The 17,908-nt window shown below is 41.5% G+C and overlaps 1 protein-coding gene across 2 annotated transcripts in view; it reads left to right on the plus strand.

Moving 5' to 3' along the window:
• Positions 1–17,908, plus strand: part of DZIP1 (DAZ interacting zinc finger protein 1) — a 68,438-nt gene that overhangs the window by 12,812 nt on the left and 37,718 nt on the right. For both annotated transcript variants that reach the window (XM_017859213.1, XM_017859212.1), the window contains exons 7-10: positions 1,730–1,854; positions 6,860–7,021; positions 9,302–9,439; positions 11,943–12,005. In XM_017859213.1, the coding sequence (XP_017714702.1) occupies positions 1,730–1,854; positions 6,860–7,021; positions 9,302–9,439; positions 11,943–12,005 (488 nt within the window). The remainder of the gene's footprint in view (positions 1–1,729; positions 1,855–6,859; positions 7,022–9,301; positions 9,440–11,942; positions 12,006–17,908) is intronic.

The following is a 17,908-nucleotide window of genomic DNA, read 5'->3' on the forward strand; positions in this document are numbered from 1 at the left end:
AGAATCGTGAGGGAGTGATCCTACTGTATCCAGACATTGGTTTCAATAACACTCACTGGGAAGGAAAGCAGAGATATGAGGCTTCATCTGGACAGAAATGTGAGACCCAGGAACAATTTTTGTTTCATTTGATGTGGGAGATACTAAGATGAGTTTGGGCGTGTACCACCGACAATACAGATGGTATGAAAAATGAAGATGCAAGAGAGGGGAGGGGACTCTGGGGCTTACCAAGGAGCCAGGTTTTCTACCGCTGAAGTATTCTCAAAAGCAAAGAATGTAAGGGCTCTTTCTCCATGGGCAGATCAAAGCTTCCTGCGGATTGCCACAGTAACCCACAGAAATTCTTATCTTGATCTTTTTTTTCTTTTTTTTTTGTAGATGTAATCTCCCCCTGTTGCCCAGGCTGGAGTGCAGTGGTGCCATCTTGGTTCACTGCAACTTCTTCCTCTTGGGTTCAAGTGATTCTCTTGCCTCAGCCTCCCAAGTAGCTGGGACTACAGGCACCCACCACCACGCCTGGCTAGTTTTTTTTTTTTTTTTTTTTTCCTTAGTAGAGATGGGGTTTTGCTATGTTGCCCAGGCTGGTGTCGAACTCCTGACCTCAAGTAATCCATCCCCCTTGGCCTACCAAAGGGCTGGGATTACAGCGTGAGCCACCGTGCCCGACCTCATTCTGATCTTAAATGTTCTCAGTATCTAGACATCGGTACTTGGCTTATATACTCAATACCTGCCTTTCCCTCCATTGTGGGCTAGGCTATTTCCATTCCTGCCCATTTCAGTTAAATAGATTACTTAGGAAATAGCTAAGCTTTGTAGAAACAAAAATAACAGCATAATACTCTCATTAATAAGTCCTGAATCACTGATAAAATTTAGCAATATTTTGGAAAGATGAACTATTTTAATGTACCATTCTTCAGTGTGAAACTGACCTTCTTTCTCTTCTGTTTCAGTATCTTATTCTAACTCATACTCGTTTCAGAGAGGGTTTCAGACTCTGAAACGAGTATTATTTCTTCAGGTCATCTTTGAGATTCTGACTTTCTACTTTGGTTTCCATACCTTTCATGTCTACACTCACAGACACATGTACATCCATTCAGTCATGTGTACATCTGCATGTAAGTACATGTACATAAATATTCTTCCTTTCACTTGTTGCTTCCTTTTACAACTTTTCAGTACCTCACTTCTACCCCAGTTGATAGGCTATGGCCCAAGTTTGCATTTTGAATGTCCCCCTAGTCCTCTGCTTGTATTAGCACTGATGGGGTCCTCAGGAGAGTTCAGCGGGCACCTAAAGGATGGTGACCACAGAGATTTCGGTATGGTGGTGCCTGCAGAGGAAGCTGTTGCTTGCCTTCTGTGATTGAGACAGGCACCTCTAAGAAAAGCCCAGAGTGCCACTGGGTCAAAGCACCCTGTATTATTCCTTGTTACCATTATTGCTCCCTGAACAGGGCTCTCATGTGTCTCTGTAGGATAATCCAACCTCAACACAGTGACTGAAAGAATCTGCTAAAAAATAATTCGGTGCCCCAAAATACACTGGGCTCCAAATAAACTTTAAAGAGCAAAAATGGGCTTATGTGGCATGAAACAAATAATCGTATCCCAAGTAAGAGAACAGTTTCCTTTGTGTTACCAACAGGACTGTACCCCATAAGTTTCCAGGTACATTTGGTAAGAGATGGTGTTTTAACACGATTTTCTGTTGCAACAGAGTATCAGAAAAATGCACAGATTGAGAAGCTCCAGAGTGAGATCGTCGTATTGAAGGAAGAGCTGCAGCTCACCAGGTCTGATCTAGAAGCTGCACACCGTGCCAGTGCGGTCAGATTCTCCAAGGTACCAGGAAGAATTCTGTGGTATTTTAATTACAATTAACTGTATGTAATTAAATTATGCCATGGACTCTAATAAACAGAGGATACTTAAGAGTTTGTAGCACTTGACAAGATGATTGCATTTTTTATTGCCATAGTAGTATCTTACTACAAAACACATCACTGGAAATATATTTCTCTGTTTTTCAAAAGCCTTTTAGAAAATTGAGGTGGAATTCATATAACACACAATTAACTTTCTAAAATTTTGCTTAAAACAGAAGTCTGACACTTCTCATATCTCACTGGGCTAAAGTCAAGGTGTCAAGAGGACCATGTGCCTTTTAGAACAGAATATTTCTTGCTTATTTGGTTGCTGGCAGAGTTCAGTTCCTGGCAGGTGTAGGCCAGAGGTCTACACTTTCTTCCAGGCTGTCCATTGAGGGAGGGCTGCTCCTAATTTCCTTGTGAGGCTCCCCATACTCCTGGGCTCCTGACCCTCTTCCTCCATACTCAAGGCCACCAACAGAGGGTTGAGTCTCCCTCATGCTTCCGATCTGTTTCCTTTTCTCTTTTTTCTCATCTGTGTTACCCATGTGTCAGGCCGTTTGGTGCTTGGAATGACTTGTTCAGAGATACTCGGGTTGATGAAGGGCCCAAGAGGAAAGAGGCCCATGATTCATTGAGTTCTGACTTCTGTGGGTCACTGTGGGTACACCGTGGGTACCACGTATGCCATTATTGATCCAACAGAGGGTTGACCTTGATGTACCTAATGGAGAGAGTAAGGCCATCAAAGAGTGTTTATTTCCTTGTCACTGTTGGTGTGACAGTTCTTCCTTGTTACCCCCATGGGGACAGGAAGTGTGACTTTCTAGGGAAAACAGCAGTCATTTCACAGAATCATTGACAGAGCCCTCTGTCTTCCACATGGGCTCACTTTTTTTAAACTATAATATACCTATAATGTAAAATTTATCATTTTAACTATTTTTTAGTACAGTTCAGTAGTGTTGAGTGTATTCACATTGTTATATGGCCAATCTCCAGAACTGTTTTATATTGAAAAACTGGAACTACCCATTAAACAACAGTGCTCCCCTCCCACCTCCTTCCAGCTACTTTCCCTCTCTGTGATTTTGCCTGCTCTAGATACCTCATATGAATAGAAGTGTAGAGTATTTGTCTTTTTGTCATCATGGGCTTATTTTACTCATAATATCCTCAAGGTTTATCTATGTTGCAGTGTGTGTCAGCACTTCCTTCCTTTTTCAGGCTGAATAATAGTTGATGGTATATGTATGTATGTACCATATTTTGCTTATTCGTTCATCTGTTGTTGGACACTTGGGTTGCTTCCACTTCTTAACTATTATGACTGATGGTGCTATGAACAAGGGTGTACCAACATCTCTTTTAGGCAATCATTTTACAGTGTACCATGCAGTAGCATTTAGTGTATTCGCAATATTGTGCAACCACCATTTCTCTAGTTTCAAAACTCTCAACACCCCAGAAAAATAACCCATACCCGTTAAATAATCACTCCTACTACCCTCATCCCCTGGTAACCACGAATCTTTATGTCTATGAATTTTCCTATTTGGTATATATCTTTAAAAAAATATGTAGACCAGGTGTAGTGGCTCACAACTGTAATCCCAGTATTTTGGGAGGCCAAGACAGGAGGATTACTCGAGTCCAGGAGTTCAAGACCAGTCTGTGCAACATGGTGAGACTCTGTCTCTACAAAAAATGAAAAAATTAGTTGAGTGTGGTGGCATGTGCTTGTGGTCCCAGCTACTCAGGAGGCTGAGGAGGGAGGAAGATGGCTTGAGTCCAGGAAGTCAAGGCTGCAGTGCGCTGTGTTCACATCACTGCACCCCATTTGGCTACAGAATGAGACCCTATCTGAAAAAAAAAAAAAAGTTATGTGTGACCTTTTGTGTCTGTCTTTTTTCAGTTAGCATAATGTTTTGAGGTTCATCTAAGTTGTAACATGTATCAGTACTTCATTCTGTCTTGCTGACTAGTATTCCATTGTATGTATGTATGTATACGTAATTTGTTTATCCAGTCATCCATTGGTGGACATTTGGTTCATTTTCACCTTTTGGCTCCAATGAATAATGCTACTATAAACATTCATGTGGCAGTTTCTATGTGGACATATGTTTTCATTTTTCTTGATTATATACTTAGGAGTGGAATTGCTGAGTCATATGGTAGTTTTAGGTTTAACTTTCTCAGGAACCACCAAACTGTCTTCCACAGTAGCTGTACCATTTTACATTTTCACCAGTAATGTTCATATTTCTCCACATCCTCACTAATACTTGTTATACTTTTCTGTTTTCTTAATTAAAGCCATCCTATTGGGGGGGTGGGAAGTGGTATCTCATCGAGTTTTGATTTGTATTTCCTTAACAGCCATTATATTGAACATCTCTTCATGCTTATTGTCTGTTTGTATACATCTTATTTGGAGAAATGTCTATTCAAGTCCTTTGCCCATTTTTTTTTAATTAAATTGTTCGCCTTTTTTGTTGAGCTATATGAGTTCTTTATATACTCTAATAGTTTCATCACTTTAGCTCTTATATTTAGGTCACTGATCCATTTTGAGTTAATTTTTGCATATAGATTGAGAGAGGGGCCCAACTTTATACTTTTGCAAGTGGTTTATCCAGTTGTCCCAGTGCTATTCTTTTTTCATTGAATGTTTTTAACAGCCTTGTTGAAAATCAGTTGACCCTAGATGTTTGGGTTTATCTCTGGATTCTCAATTCCATTCCACTAGTCTGTATATCTGTCTTTATGCCAATATCACACAACTTTGATTACTGTAGCTTTGTAGTAGACTTTGAAATTGATGTGTGCATCTTCCAACTTTGTTTTCTTTTCAATATTGTTTTGGTTATTTGTGGCCTCTTACAGTTTCATATGAAATTGAGGATTGGCTTTTCCATTTCTGCAAATAAGGTTATTGAAATGGGATTACATTGAATCTCTTGATTGCTTAGGAGAGTATTGCCATTTTAGCCATATTAAATCTACCTATCCATGAACATGGGATGTCTTTCCATTTATTTAGGTGTTCTTCAATTTTTACAACAAAGTTTGACAATTTTCAGTGTACAAGTCTTTCACCTTTTAGGTTACATTTATTTCTAGGTATTTTATTCTTTGGGATGCTATTATAAATGGAATTGTTTTCTTAATTTCTTTCTTGGATTGTTCATTGCTGGTATGTAGAAATATAACTGCTTTTTGCATGTCGACCTTGTACTCTGCAACTTTGCTGAATTTGTTTATTACTTTAGTAGTTTCTTGTGTATTCTATTTTCTTTAAATAGCTGGTAGAATTCACCAGTAAAGCCATCTGGTCTTGGACTTTTCTTTTTCAGGAGTTTGTTGATTACTAACTCTATCTCTTTATTTATTGAAAGTCTATTGAAATTTCCTTTGTCTTGGGTCAGTCTGGTAATTTATATAGGAATTTGTCCATTTCACCTAGATTATCCAGTTTATTGGTGTACAAGTTGTTCATTATATTCTCTTACAATCCTTTTAATTTCTCTAAGATTGGTAGTCATGTCCTCACTTTCATTTCTTAGTCAGAGTAGCTAAAAATTTGTCAGTTTTGTTGATCTTTGCAAAGAACCAAATTTTGGCTTCATCTATTCTCTCTCTTTCCTGTTCTTTGCTTTATCTTTGCTCTAATTTTCATAATTTTTTTCTTTCTGCTGCCTTTGAGTTTGGTTTGCTCATCTTTTTCTAGCTAGGTTATTTATTTAATATTTTTCTTCTTCTTCTATATTTGTTTTTTGGAGATAGAATATCTCTCTGTTGCCCAGGCTGGAGTGAGTGGCACAATCACAGCTTAATGCAGCCTTGACCTCCCAGTTCCAAGTGGTCCTCCTACCACAGCCTCCTAAGTAGCTGGGGTTACAGGCACATACCACAATACCTGGCTAATTTTTTTTTTTTTTTTTAATTTTTGGTAGAGATGAGGTCTCACAATGTTTCCGAGGATGGTCTCAAACTCCTGAGATCAAGTGATCCTCCCACCGTGGCCTCCCAAAGTGTTGGGATTACAGGCGTAGTCATCACACCTGGCCCTTTCTTCTTTTTAAATGTAGGCTCTTACAGCTATAAATTTCTTTCTGAGCACTGATTTGGCTGCATCTCATGAATTTTGGTATGTTATGTTTTCATTTTCATTAACCTCACAGTATCTTCCAATTTCCCTAGTGAGTTTTTCTTTAACCCATTGTTTGTTTAAAAGCGTGTTAATTTCCACGTATTTGCTAATTTTCCAGTTCCCTTCTGTTACTGATTTCTGGCTTTATTCTATTGTGATCAGAGAAGATTCTTTACATGATTTTGATCTTTTTAAATCTGGGAAACACTTTATGGACTAAAAAAGGTCTTCCTGGTGAATATTCCATGTGCACTGAAGAAGAATGCATATTCTGCTGTTGTTGGGTACAGAGTTCTGTATATGTGTGTTGGGGCTAGTTGGCATATAGTGTTGTTCAAGTTCTCAATTTAGATTTTAAAAACCCTGAAGGTCATTGAGAAATCAAGTGCTGACCTTGAATCTAGCTCCTATTAATCTGAATTTGTATTTTCTGGGGGTGGGATGGAGTTACACTACCCAAATTGTTATGGTGTCAAGAAATGTTCTTTTATTGCTCAATGTATGTTTTCTTTAAAGCATGTTTACATTTTATATATTATGGTATGACTTTTATAGAAGTTCAGAGAACAGAAAAAGCTGGAGACCTTGGGCCTCTCTGTTGTTATTTTAAGGGATGTAAGGACAAGAGGATTCTGTGTGCTGCCTTTAGTTTAGAAAAATCATTGTGCACAGACCTGCCATGATAGGAAATGTTATTACAAGCCTAACTGGAATAAGCAATACTAGCTAACATTTTTGAAGTGATGCTATGAACTTTTATTTTAAATATTGCTTATTTTCTTCAGACCAGAACTTTTAAAGCTGTGTATTAAAATAATTTCAGGAATATGAAATGCAAAAAACAAAAGAGGAAGACTTTTTGAAGTTATTTGATAGGTGGAAAGAAGAAGAAAAGGAGAAACTAGTTGATGAAATGGAAAAAGTCAAGGAAATGCTTATGAAGGAATTTAAAGAATTAACTTCAAAGAATTCAGCATTAGAATATGTAAGTATTAAACCTAGAAGTTCTTATGGTATTGATTGCCTTGAAAGGTGGTGTTGGGATGGCATTAAGGCCAGGGGATCCAGCAGTTACTTTACGGTACCCTGGTGCAGACATTCTTCTCCCCAAGAGTCTTGAGGGAGGCATAGAGGCGACAGAGTGAGTCAGAGGTGTTTTGCTGAGAGTGGGAGCTTTGGCCTTAAACTCCAGTGCAGAACACCTGTGGTGAGATATAGATGACCCTCTTCTATGAAGGTCCCTCTTTTCTTATCTGGTTAGGTTAGCCTTGAACTGTAAACTCCTCCCTGAGTTTTGGAACTTTCCACTGTCCAGTGGGAATGGAAGAAAGCAGACCCAGAAAGACTAAGAACCTTTGCCAGGCTGGCTCCTCAACCCAGGCCCCGGGTAGGATCTCTAAAGCAAGCAAGTTATGGCTAAATGAGCCCCTCTCCCTTATGGGAACAGCCCTGGTCCATACAGCCCTGGCCTCATGCATAGATGATACCTGAGCTGCTTCTTTAGAAAGCAGGCAATCAATCAGTGTCCTCCTGCCAAGAATTCTAAGCTCTCTGGTTAGATTTGACATGACTTTTCTTTGGGGAAAAGGTAGAAAGGAAGGGAGCTGAGCAAAGGTCCTTGAGCTCCCTCTAGGGGCCAACAAGTTTTATAAACAAAATAGAGATTTTGAAATTCACCTGAGGGCTTTCCTAAAACTCTTTAAACTCTAGCATGAGGTTTGGTGAACGATGGCCCATGAACCAAGTCCAGCATACCACCTGCTTTTGAATGGCCTGTGACATAAGAATAGTTTTTACATTTTTACTTTTTATTTTTTTCGAGAAAGAGTCTCTGTCACCCAGTCTGGAGGATAGCGGCACAATCTTGGCTCACTGCAACCTCTGCCTCGTGGGTTAAAGTGAGTCTCGTGCCTCAGCCTCCTGAGTAGCTGGGGTTACAGGCACATGCCACCACACCCAGCTAATTTTTGTATTTTTGGTAGAGACTATTTCACCATGTTGGCCAGGATGGTCTCAAACTCCTGACCTCAAGTGATCCTTCCACTTGGGCCTCCCAAAGTGTTGGGATTACATGTGTGAGCCACTGTGCCCAGCCAGTTTTTACATTTTTAAAACGTTGGGAAAAAAAGAAGGCTATTTTGTGACACAGGAAAATTTCATTAAAGTTCACATTTCAGTGTCATGAGTGAAATTTTATTGAAACACAGCCATGTTTGGTAATTTACGTGCTGTTGGTGGCATTTTTGTGCAGGAGCAGTATAGTTGAATGTTTTGTCTGAGACCTTGTGTTATGAATCTCCATGATTTATAACTGTTGCCATTGAGCTTGGCTACCTGGCTGAGGTAGTGTTTGTCAGGTTTATCCACTGAAGAATTTCTCTTTTCTCCTCCTTTCTCTGCTGTCCTTTCTGAAATGAAGTCACTATGAGCAGCCTACACTGAGGAGAGGAGAAGTGCGCTCCCCATCCTTTTGTTTTGAAGTTAACATGTTACCTTCTGTGGTTTTCTGAGAGTTTTCGCCACGAGTAACATTGGGAATAACATCAAAAGAAAAGGGTAAAATTAAAACGTTATGTCTCTAATGGATTTACTGATATGGTCCCTGGACAGTGTTGGCCTCTCACTAAACTAGCTGAAGAACCAGGTGCATTCAGTTCTTCTGTTTCTGGCACCTATTAAGTGCCCATAAAAAATTTTAAGCCCTAGCTGGGCCTGATGGCTCACACCTGTAATCCCAGCACTTTGGGAGACTGAGGTAGGCAGATTGTTGTGTGAGCCCAGGAGTTTGAGACCAGCCTGGGCAACATGGCAAAACCCTGTCTCTAGAAAAAAAATACAAAAATTAGCCAGGTGTGATGGTGCACGCCTGTAGTCCCAGCTACCTGGGGGGCTGAGGTGGAAGGATTGCTTGAACCCAGGGGTTGAGGCTGCAGTGAGCCATGATCATATCACTGCAACTCTAGCCTGGGCAACAGAATGAGACCCTGTCTCAAAAAAAAAAAAAAGACTCATTTAAGATTAGAAAGTTAGATTTTCCTTCCCCTTTTTTCACCCTGTACATATTCTGATAGGAAGACCAGCAAGCAGTAGAAACAAACCAGTAAAACCACAGGGAAGCAGAAGTGGGAGAAGCTTCCAAGAGCATCCAGGAGCATCCAAGAGGGCAGTCAGATTTAAAACACAGCTACGTGCTCCCTGATTTTATTCTCCGTTTCAGTCTTATAAAAGTCTAACTGTAGTACTGAGCTTGAATTTTATCTTATAGCAACTGTCAGAAATCCAGAAGTCCAATATGCAGATCAAGTCCAACATAGGCACATTAAAAGATGCACACGAGTTTAAAGAAGACCGTTCTCCATATCCCCAGGATTTCCATAATGTCATGCAGCTTCTTGATAGTCAGGTACGTGCAAGTGGGTGACAGCTGCAGTGGATGCCTTCCTTTTTCTTAGCGAAGTAATTTACAGTGAGTGTCATCTGCAGAAAAAGTGTGTGTCTTTTGAGTAACCATGAAGGTGACTAGCTCTTATTTTTCTCCTACAACATGCCTAAGTCATAAGAGGTGTTTGTTACACGCTTGCTGTTGGCGAATAGCATACACAACAGCTGGCAAAACTGTTTTGTTTCTTCTCTCCATAAAATCCATTGGAATCGGTTAGTATAACCTAGCTATTCATTTTTCATCTTTCAGATGTAGCTTTCAATTTCAAAAGGTGTAGAAGGGCATATTGAAGCACCAGATTTAGTTTTAGAGCTTAAATATAGTGCTAATTGTATTTTTAGTAGAAATGGAGTTTCACCAGATTGGCCAGGCTGGTTTCCTGACCTCAGGTGATCCACCCACCTTGGCTTAATTAGCTGGACGTGGTGGCAGATGCCTGTAATCCCAGCTACTTGGAGGGCTGAGGCAGGAGAATTGCTTGAACCCAGGAGGCAGAGGTTGCAGTGAGCTGAGATCACAGCATTGCACTCCAGCCTGGGCAACAAGAGTGACAGTCTCAAACAAAATATATGTGTGTGTGTGTGTGTGTGTATGTGTGTGTGTGTGTGTGTGTATGTGTGTGTGTATACATATATATACGTGTGTGTATATATACACATGCACACATACACGTATATATATACACACATATATATGTATACACACACACACAGAGCTAACTGGCCAACTGATGATCTCTTAGATTTATGAGACAATCACTTTTATTTGGAAGTGAACTTCTGTAATCAGCACAATCTTCATCATGGCTATTTTGGTCACAGCAGTTTAGGGGAACAATTTTTTTAAACTAGGAAGAAAATAGAGATGAGAGCTTATGAATTCAGGATTTTTTTAAAAGCCTGGGTCATTCTAAAAAAGGTAAGTGGACTTTGGAAATAGGGATCACTGCTTCTTGCTTCAGTGCTCACCTCTTTCCTCCCCAACCCAAATCTGCCTGCTCCACTGCAGTCAGGCTGACCATGTCCCTATCCTGTCTGAAGTCCTTCAGTGACCCTTATTCTGGACTTCCCACCAGCTCGCAGGGTCCTTTGGGTTCTGGTCCCTGGGACATCTTTCTCTGTTCTTCTCTTTCCTGGCACTCCAGTGGCCCAGCAGCCCATGCCTCTGAGAACATGGCCTTCTGTCTTCTTCCTCAGTTCTGGCTGCCTTCCTGCCTGTCCTGCAGCTCCCAGTTTTCGGGACCTGTCTTTTACTCATTCTTTAGTATTCAGCCAGGGGGGCAGGTACCACTGTCAGAAAGTTCTCCTGAGCCTCTAGGCTATAGCATTTCTGTAGTCCCTAAGTGGGACCTGATCACATACACATTATATGTGGATTCTCCATGGCTGTGTCTACTTGCCTCCCATGCAGAGCAGGGCATGTCTCTTATTCTTCTTTTAGCCTGCCAGTGGCCATCCAGCGAGGTGCCTGGTATATGGTAGGAAACCAGGAGCTGTGTCCTGAACTGAACTGTTGACATCTGCTTCCAGCAGGCTGGAAACTACAGCTGGTCGCTCATGAACTGAAGGACATGGTTCTAAAATCCTAAGGTCCCACCTAAATTTCTTCTATTTCTGTCCTGTGAGTTGTGTCGTCAGTTCAGGACCCATGGCCTCAGAAACCTTGGTGTTTCCTTTTGGCCTCTTAGGTTGGCAAACTAGCACCTACTTTTGTAAATAAAGTGTTACTGGCTATGTCCCAGTAACATTTTATGAGTGCTAGTTCATTTACATCTTATCCATGGCTGTTGTCCCAATTGTGGGATGACACAGCTGTATTGTGTTGTGTTGTGACCAAGTTGTTTGGCCCCCAGAGCCTATGATATTTACTATTAGCTCCTTACTCAAAAATTTTTGCTGACCCCTGCCTTATGGTATAAGATTAAAACCAGATGCAAATATATTTAAGTATTTTTGACTGTGTATATTCTAAAAAATACCAGCTGCATTAGTCTGTTCTCACACTGCTACAAAGAACCACCTAAGACTGGGTAATTTATAAAGAAAAGAGGTTTAATTGACTCACAGCTCCGTAGGCTGTACAGGAGGCATGGCTGGGGAGGCCTTAGGAAACTTACAATCATGGCAGAAGGACAAAGGGGAAGCCCTTTAAGATGGTGGAGCCAGGAGAGAGAAAGCGAAGAGGGAAGTGCTACACACTTTTAAAAAACCAGGTCTTGTGAGAACTCACTCACTATCATGAGAACAGCAAGGGGGACGTCCACCCCCATGATTCAATCATCTCCCACCAGGCCCATCCTCCAACACATGAGATTTGAGTGGGGACAGAGAGCCAAACTATTTCACTAGCTAAAATTTTACCAGATAGATAGTTGGGTTTCATAGATATTCACTAAAAAGGAAGCTTCCATATTACATAGATCTCATTGTTACAGTTGTACATAAATTATTCTTTTATTTTGTAGGAAAGCAAATGGACAGCTCGAGTTCAAGCTATTCATCAAGAACACAAGAAAGAGAAGAGTCGGGTAAGATTAAGAAACCAACGGCCTAAAGTGGGCCATGTTTTAAAGGAATATTTGCTTTTCTTTTTAATAAACATAATATTTTGTCCACTTAATAACATTTGGGGAGAAATGTGTAGCAAAATTAAAATTACCTATAATTCTAACACGAACGATAACCACTGCTACTACTTTCTTATAATGTGTTTCAGTTTTCTTTTATGCATTTCTGTAAGTGTAGAACCTCATATATACATAGCTTTACAATATTTGAATTATGTTTTATAGGTTTGTACACTTTTCACTTGATATATCATAGACTTTTCCTAAGTTTTAAAGTATTCTTCAAAATCATGACTTTTAATGATGTCATGATGATCTTATTGGATGTATCATAAGTTACTTAATCATTTCTTCACTGTCAAATACATGTTTCTGATTTTTTTTGCATCACAGAACTGCAATGTAAGTAATTTTTTAAAAAGGCAAGAACTGTTTACATTAAAATCACTTTAATGAAAACAAGCTTTTAATTATGACACTGATTCTCTTTCACCTGAGTACATCAGAAATTTAAGTGTTAAAATGTGTTTACACTAGTGCAAAATATCTGAAGTAGATGTATTTGAGAAGATCTTAAAATAGGAAAATTTCTGTTTATTTTTTCACTTGAAATTGTATTTTGTAACTTAGTATTTCTTGTAGATCTTTTCTGAATGGAAAAAATGTTTCCTCTTTTGCACATTTTCTAGTATTACCTTTCTTAGTAGAATATTAAACAACAAAAGATCATATATGTGTATAATTGCTAGGATGAAGTGTGTTCAGATGATCAAAAAATTTATCAGCTTATATTTCTCCAAAGTGGAACAAATACTGAGGAAGATGGGGGTAAAAAAGAAACTGTGAACAGTACCAGAGCCAAACTAAAGCAAAGCAAACAAAAACTAAAAATATTTCACAAAACATCTGCAGTTCTTGAGGAACTTCGATGGGAAAGTTAGACATTAATCTACCTTTAAGATTGTATCATTGCTAGAAAAGGAAATAGGAACCACTATTTTTCCTCTATTCCATTTATAATATCATTTCATCATGCAAATTTATAGTGATAATACACAGACATACAACCAATATACATCTATATACATACGCATATACAGTATATTGAAAATTGTATCACTGATGTGGCAGTTCAATTTAGGAGATATTTACTGAGCATCTGCTATGTACTACACTTTATAAGGCTAAAAGAGAGTGTGGAACAATGCCTGGCCTTCAGATGTTTACAGTATCAAAAGGAGAGTAGAGTGAGGCTACAGATATGGGAATCAGGATGGGATAAATGCAGAGATCCTAAGGGACCTGAAACGGAGAGAGTTTCTTTGAAGGTTGGGGTTAGGGCTGTGTGTGGATCCATGCCCCATAGTTTACTTCTTCAGCCTAAACAACTCTTCTGGTTCAGTATTAGGAGCCGCTTGTACTTTGCATTCCATGGCTTCTCAAGTACAGCTTGCCTAAGATGAAGTTCTTGGTTTGTTCCTCAGACGTGGCAAATGGCCCCTGGTTCCTCCAGGGTCATCTTTTTTTTTTTTTTTTTTTTTTTTTTTGAGCGGAGTCTCGCTCTGTCGCCCAGGCTGGAGTGCAGTGGCCGGATCTCAGCTCACTGCAAGCTCCGTCCTCCCGGGTTTACGCCATTCTCCTGCCTCAGCCTCCGGAGTAGTGGGATACAGGTGGTCCCGCCACACTCGCCGGCTATGGTTTTTTGTATTTTTTTAGTAGAGACAGGGTTTCACTTGTTAGCAGGATGGTCCTCGATCTCTGACCTCGTGATCGCCCTCTCGGCTTTCCCAAAGTGCTGGGATTACAGGCTTGAAGCCACCGCACCCGCCCAGGTGCTCATCTTGATTCCACCTTTCTCTCTCAATCTCCGAGTCCAGGCTGTCTGCAGGGCTCGCTGTATGGAACCAGTTCTTCTGTTTCCTGTTGCCTCTACCACTAACTAAGCCTCCATTTCTGAATGGGCCCCAGGGTGGGTCTCCTCAATTCCAGCCTTCCCCTTCCTTAGTTTGCTCTCCACAGAGCCAGAAAAATAACCTGGCTGCTGGCCACCATTCTAGCCTCAGCGTGACCACCCCCACCCCCCGGAACCTCCTCTTTCTAGCTACGATTCTAATTCTAATTCTGCTAATTTCTAGAACATTCTGGCCTTTTCCTCTTTTATACCTGGTTGTCATTGTTGGGAAGCCCTTCCACTTTCTCTTCACCTGGCTACCTCCTTGCCCTCGGTATGAGTTTTCTATTCTGTGTAGCAAATGACCACAAATTGAGTGGTTGAAAGTGGCATGTATTTCTCTTCTCAATGTATAGGAGTCCAGGCAGGGCTTTGCTGGGCTCAGGGTTAGGGTTAGGGTTACCACCACGCCCAGCCTGGAACTTCTTTAGGGGGGTCACCTGAATAAGACAGGCCCACACAGGATAATCTTCCTTTTCATAACCTCAAAGTCTGCAGATTTGGGGCTGCAATTGCATCTCCAAAGTCCCTTCACCTTTGTCATATTCTGTGGTTGCATTGTGAGAAGCACAGTGTTCTCTTCAGACCAAGGGACAGCATCACACAGGGGTGTACACCAGGAGTGCAACCTTGAGAGCCCCCTGAGAACCCTGCCTACCCCACTGCCTCTGGCCTCTGGGTCCTGGTCACCTGATGTCACTCTATCCAAGTAGGTAGTCCCTTTTCTTTATTATTCCCATCACATCTCAAGCAGAGCTCTGAGCACTATTTTAAATAGTTTACTTGCTTATTTTTTTCCTTGTTTATTATCTGTCTCTCCAATCATATCCTTGGCCCTCTGAGTAAAGGGCTCTATCTGTTTCGCTCTCCATTGTCTTCCCAGCATCCACTCATGTGCCTGAAATGTGGTTGGCACTCGCTACACACTTGCAGAATGAATGTGGAAGGTAGCTAGACGTCTAGCCAGGGCATCATTCAGCCTTGTTTTCATAGTTGGAGAAAGGCTGATTGTAGGGTTCAGAAGAGCAGGGTTACCAGAGTTGTCTGGAGGTCTAAGCACCATCTTCTGTAGGGAGGACACTAGTCCAGATTTCCACCCTGCACCTAGGGAGCTTCCCCCGTGGCAATTACTGTGTAGTCAGGACGATGGCGTTCACCTCCCAGCATATTTTATCTATGGCAGCTAAGATGCAGGATCCCAGGAGCAGTGGACGGTAGTTTCTCCACACCACAAGTGGCTCCACTGTGCAAGGAGTGTTCTCCTTTGTCCCCCTGCATTACGCGGAAGCAAAAGTGGCCCGTTCTTACAGTTCATGTCCTGGTGTCCTGGTGCTGACTCACTGGCTCTCAGCTGTGCACATTTCTCCTCATCAGGGTGTTTTGTTTTGTTTCGTTTTGAAAGCTGATTAACCAGCATACCATTGGTTTCATGGGAACATTTAGAAATAAATGGATACTTGTAGTTGCCATGTACTTAATCCTCCTAAGAGTTCTATGAGGTAGGTGCTGTCACCCATTTTACAGTTGAGGAAACAGGGGCTTAGACAGATGCTGTCTTGCCCACAGTCGCTGGTATTTGAATGCAGGCCCTGTGTACTCCAGGGCATACCACACTGGCTGGCCTGTCTAGCTGCAGGCACTCACCAGTGAAGCTCCCAGCTGGGAAGGAAAATAGGCAGTGACAACTTCGAGTGGTTGCTTTTCTGTAAGAACGTAGGATCTTTTCTTTGGTTGCTCTGACATGGTAATCCCTAACCAGGGATGCACTTCAGAATTATCTGAGACTGTTTTCCAAAGTACACGTGACCAGCTCCACTCCCTGAGATCTTGATTTAGTAGGTAAGTCTGGGACACATGGATTTTGGAAATAAACCAAAACCCACCCAGGCTATTCTGTTTTGGATGTATGGTTTGAACCACTGCTCTTAGATCATTAAAATCTCTACTCTTATTCTTCAAGCCATCTTTCTAGCATTGGTATTTAGGGACAGAATTCAGGTTTCTTTATTAATCGGTGGGTGGCGGGGGGCGGATTTTTAAAATCCTGGCCCCTTTAAAGCCATCTGTGTTTCAAGCAGTTGTGGGAATTTCAGTGGCCTCTGGCTGGAATAGAAAGCGAGTTACAGTTTTTACACTTTGTCATTGTGAGTCGTGATGGAGAGAAAGACTGACGGTTGTCACCAAGGAAGAAGGTGAGGCCTTTCCTGGTTTTGAGTGGGGCACACACCTCATGTACTGGGTACGTGAGGGGGATTTGTGCCACCAGTAGGCTGCACTCCTTCCTTGCCTGTTGGTTTGGCTTGTTTAGAAGCTGCTTACCTCTCCCTTCTTTTCTCTTAAACCCTAACAGAGGGGTGAATTCAATCAGGTTTAGTAATCTCTGCCTGAGACCTAACTATTAATTATTCCACATGATTGGTGCCTGCTATTTCCACAATGCACATATTGTATTTCTCTGTTTAGGGGAAGTTGCATTTGCCAACTTTCTATTGATTTACCTAGATTCTTGGCAATTTTTTTTTTGTTTTAAATAACATTGGTAAGAGTTCAGAGGCAGTCACAGATAAGCGATGGCATGCCCTTTTTACCCAACAGAAGATTCTTGAGAGCTTGGGAGGTTGTCAAATGGTCACATAATGAAGGAAGGGAGGATGGGGTGATGTGGACCAGTAGGGAAAAATTCGTAGTGCTTGAAATGGGATAATAGAAAATGGGCTCATGAGCTGCATACTTCAAAATAATTTCTGGCTGTGTTTGCCTAGACCCTCTCCATTCCTCTCTCCACGAACTTAGATTTTCCCACATCTCCTTTCTTCCTGGGGCCTGGAGCAACTCCCCGTGTAGTTGATCAAGGCCAAGATCCTAAACCTCCATCCAGCAGCCTGGACATTTTTACTGGCTTTTCCTTCTATTTTCCAGCTCAGCATTTCCCAGACTGCTTTGGAGGCCACTTTTCCAGGGGCCTGTAAGGATGAAAGCTCTTGGCAATGCCCTCCTTGGGGGAGGTTCTTAGTATCCACTAGGATAGAAAAGATTCTTTTTAGGTTTCACTCGGAAAATCTTTCTAGATTGGTTCCACCCAGTGTTTGCCCAGCCTCATAGGAGCACAGAGATTTCAGAGGCAAGGCCATGCAGGATGCTAAGACACTTTTTTTTTTTTTTTTTTGAGAGTGGGTCTTACTCTCTCGCCCGGGCTGGAGTGCAGTGGCATGAGCCTAGCTCACTGCAGCCCCAACCTCCTGGGGTCAAGCAACCCTTCCACCTCAGCCTCCCAAGGAACTAGGACCACAGGCTCACCCCACCACACCTAGCTTAAGTTTTAAAACTTTTTGTAGAGACAAGGTCTTACTATGTTGCCCACGCTGATCTCCAACTCCTGGACTCCAGCGATTCTCCCTCCTTGGCCTCCCAAAAGAGCACTGACCTTGAAACATGCATGTGAAAGTTTAAGTCTGGGCTCTGCCCCCTTCAGCTGTTTCAATTAGGGCCAGTGACTTTACCTTTCTAGACTTGAGTTTTCCTATCTGTACAATGGGGCCAAAACATGTGTCCGTAAAATTGTGGCGTGGACTCAACAAAATGAAGTGCATCTAGTACACAGTGAGTGTTAATTTTCTAAAAGCAAGCAAATGAGGAAATGCTGGTTTAGGTGCCTTTATATACTCATCTCAGGCATGGATACTTCCTGCTCCTTTATTTGATCAGCATACTCTGTCACCACTTCCAGGCTGTAGACTTGGAATGTCCTTCACCCCAATTATCAAGCCTTTTTTTTTTTTAATTTTTAATTTCTTTGAGATAGAATCTCACTCTGTCGCCTAGGCTGGAGTGCAATGACATGATCTCAGCTCACTGCAGCCTCTGCCTCCTGGATTCAAAAATTCTCCTGCCTCAGCCTCCCAAGTAGCTGGGA

The sequence above is a fragment of the Rhinopithecus bieti genome, unplaced genomic scaffold, assembly GCF_001698545.2.
Source record: "Rhinopithecus bieti isolate Rb0 unplaced genomic scaffold, ASM169854v2 scaffold_46235, whole genome shotgun sequence".
NCBI classification, from domain to species: Eukaryota; Metazoa; Chordata; class Mammalia; order Primates; family Cercopithecidae; genus Rhinopithecus; species Rhinopithecus bieti.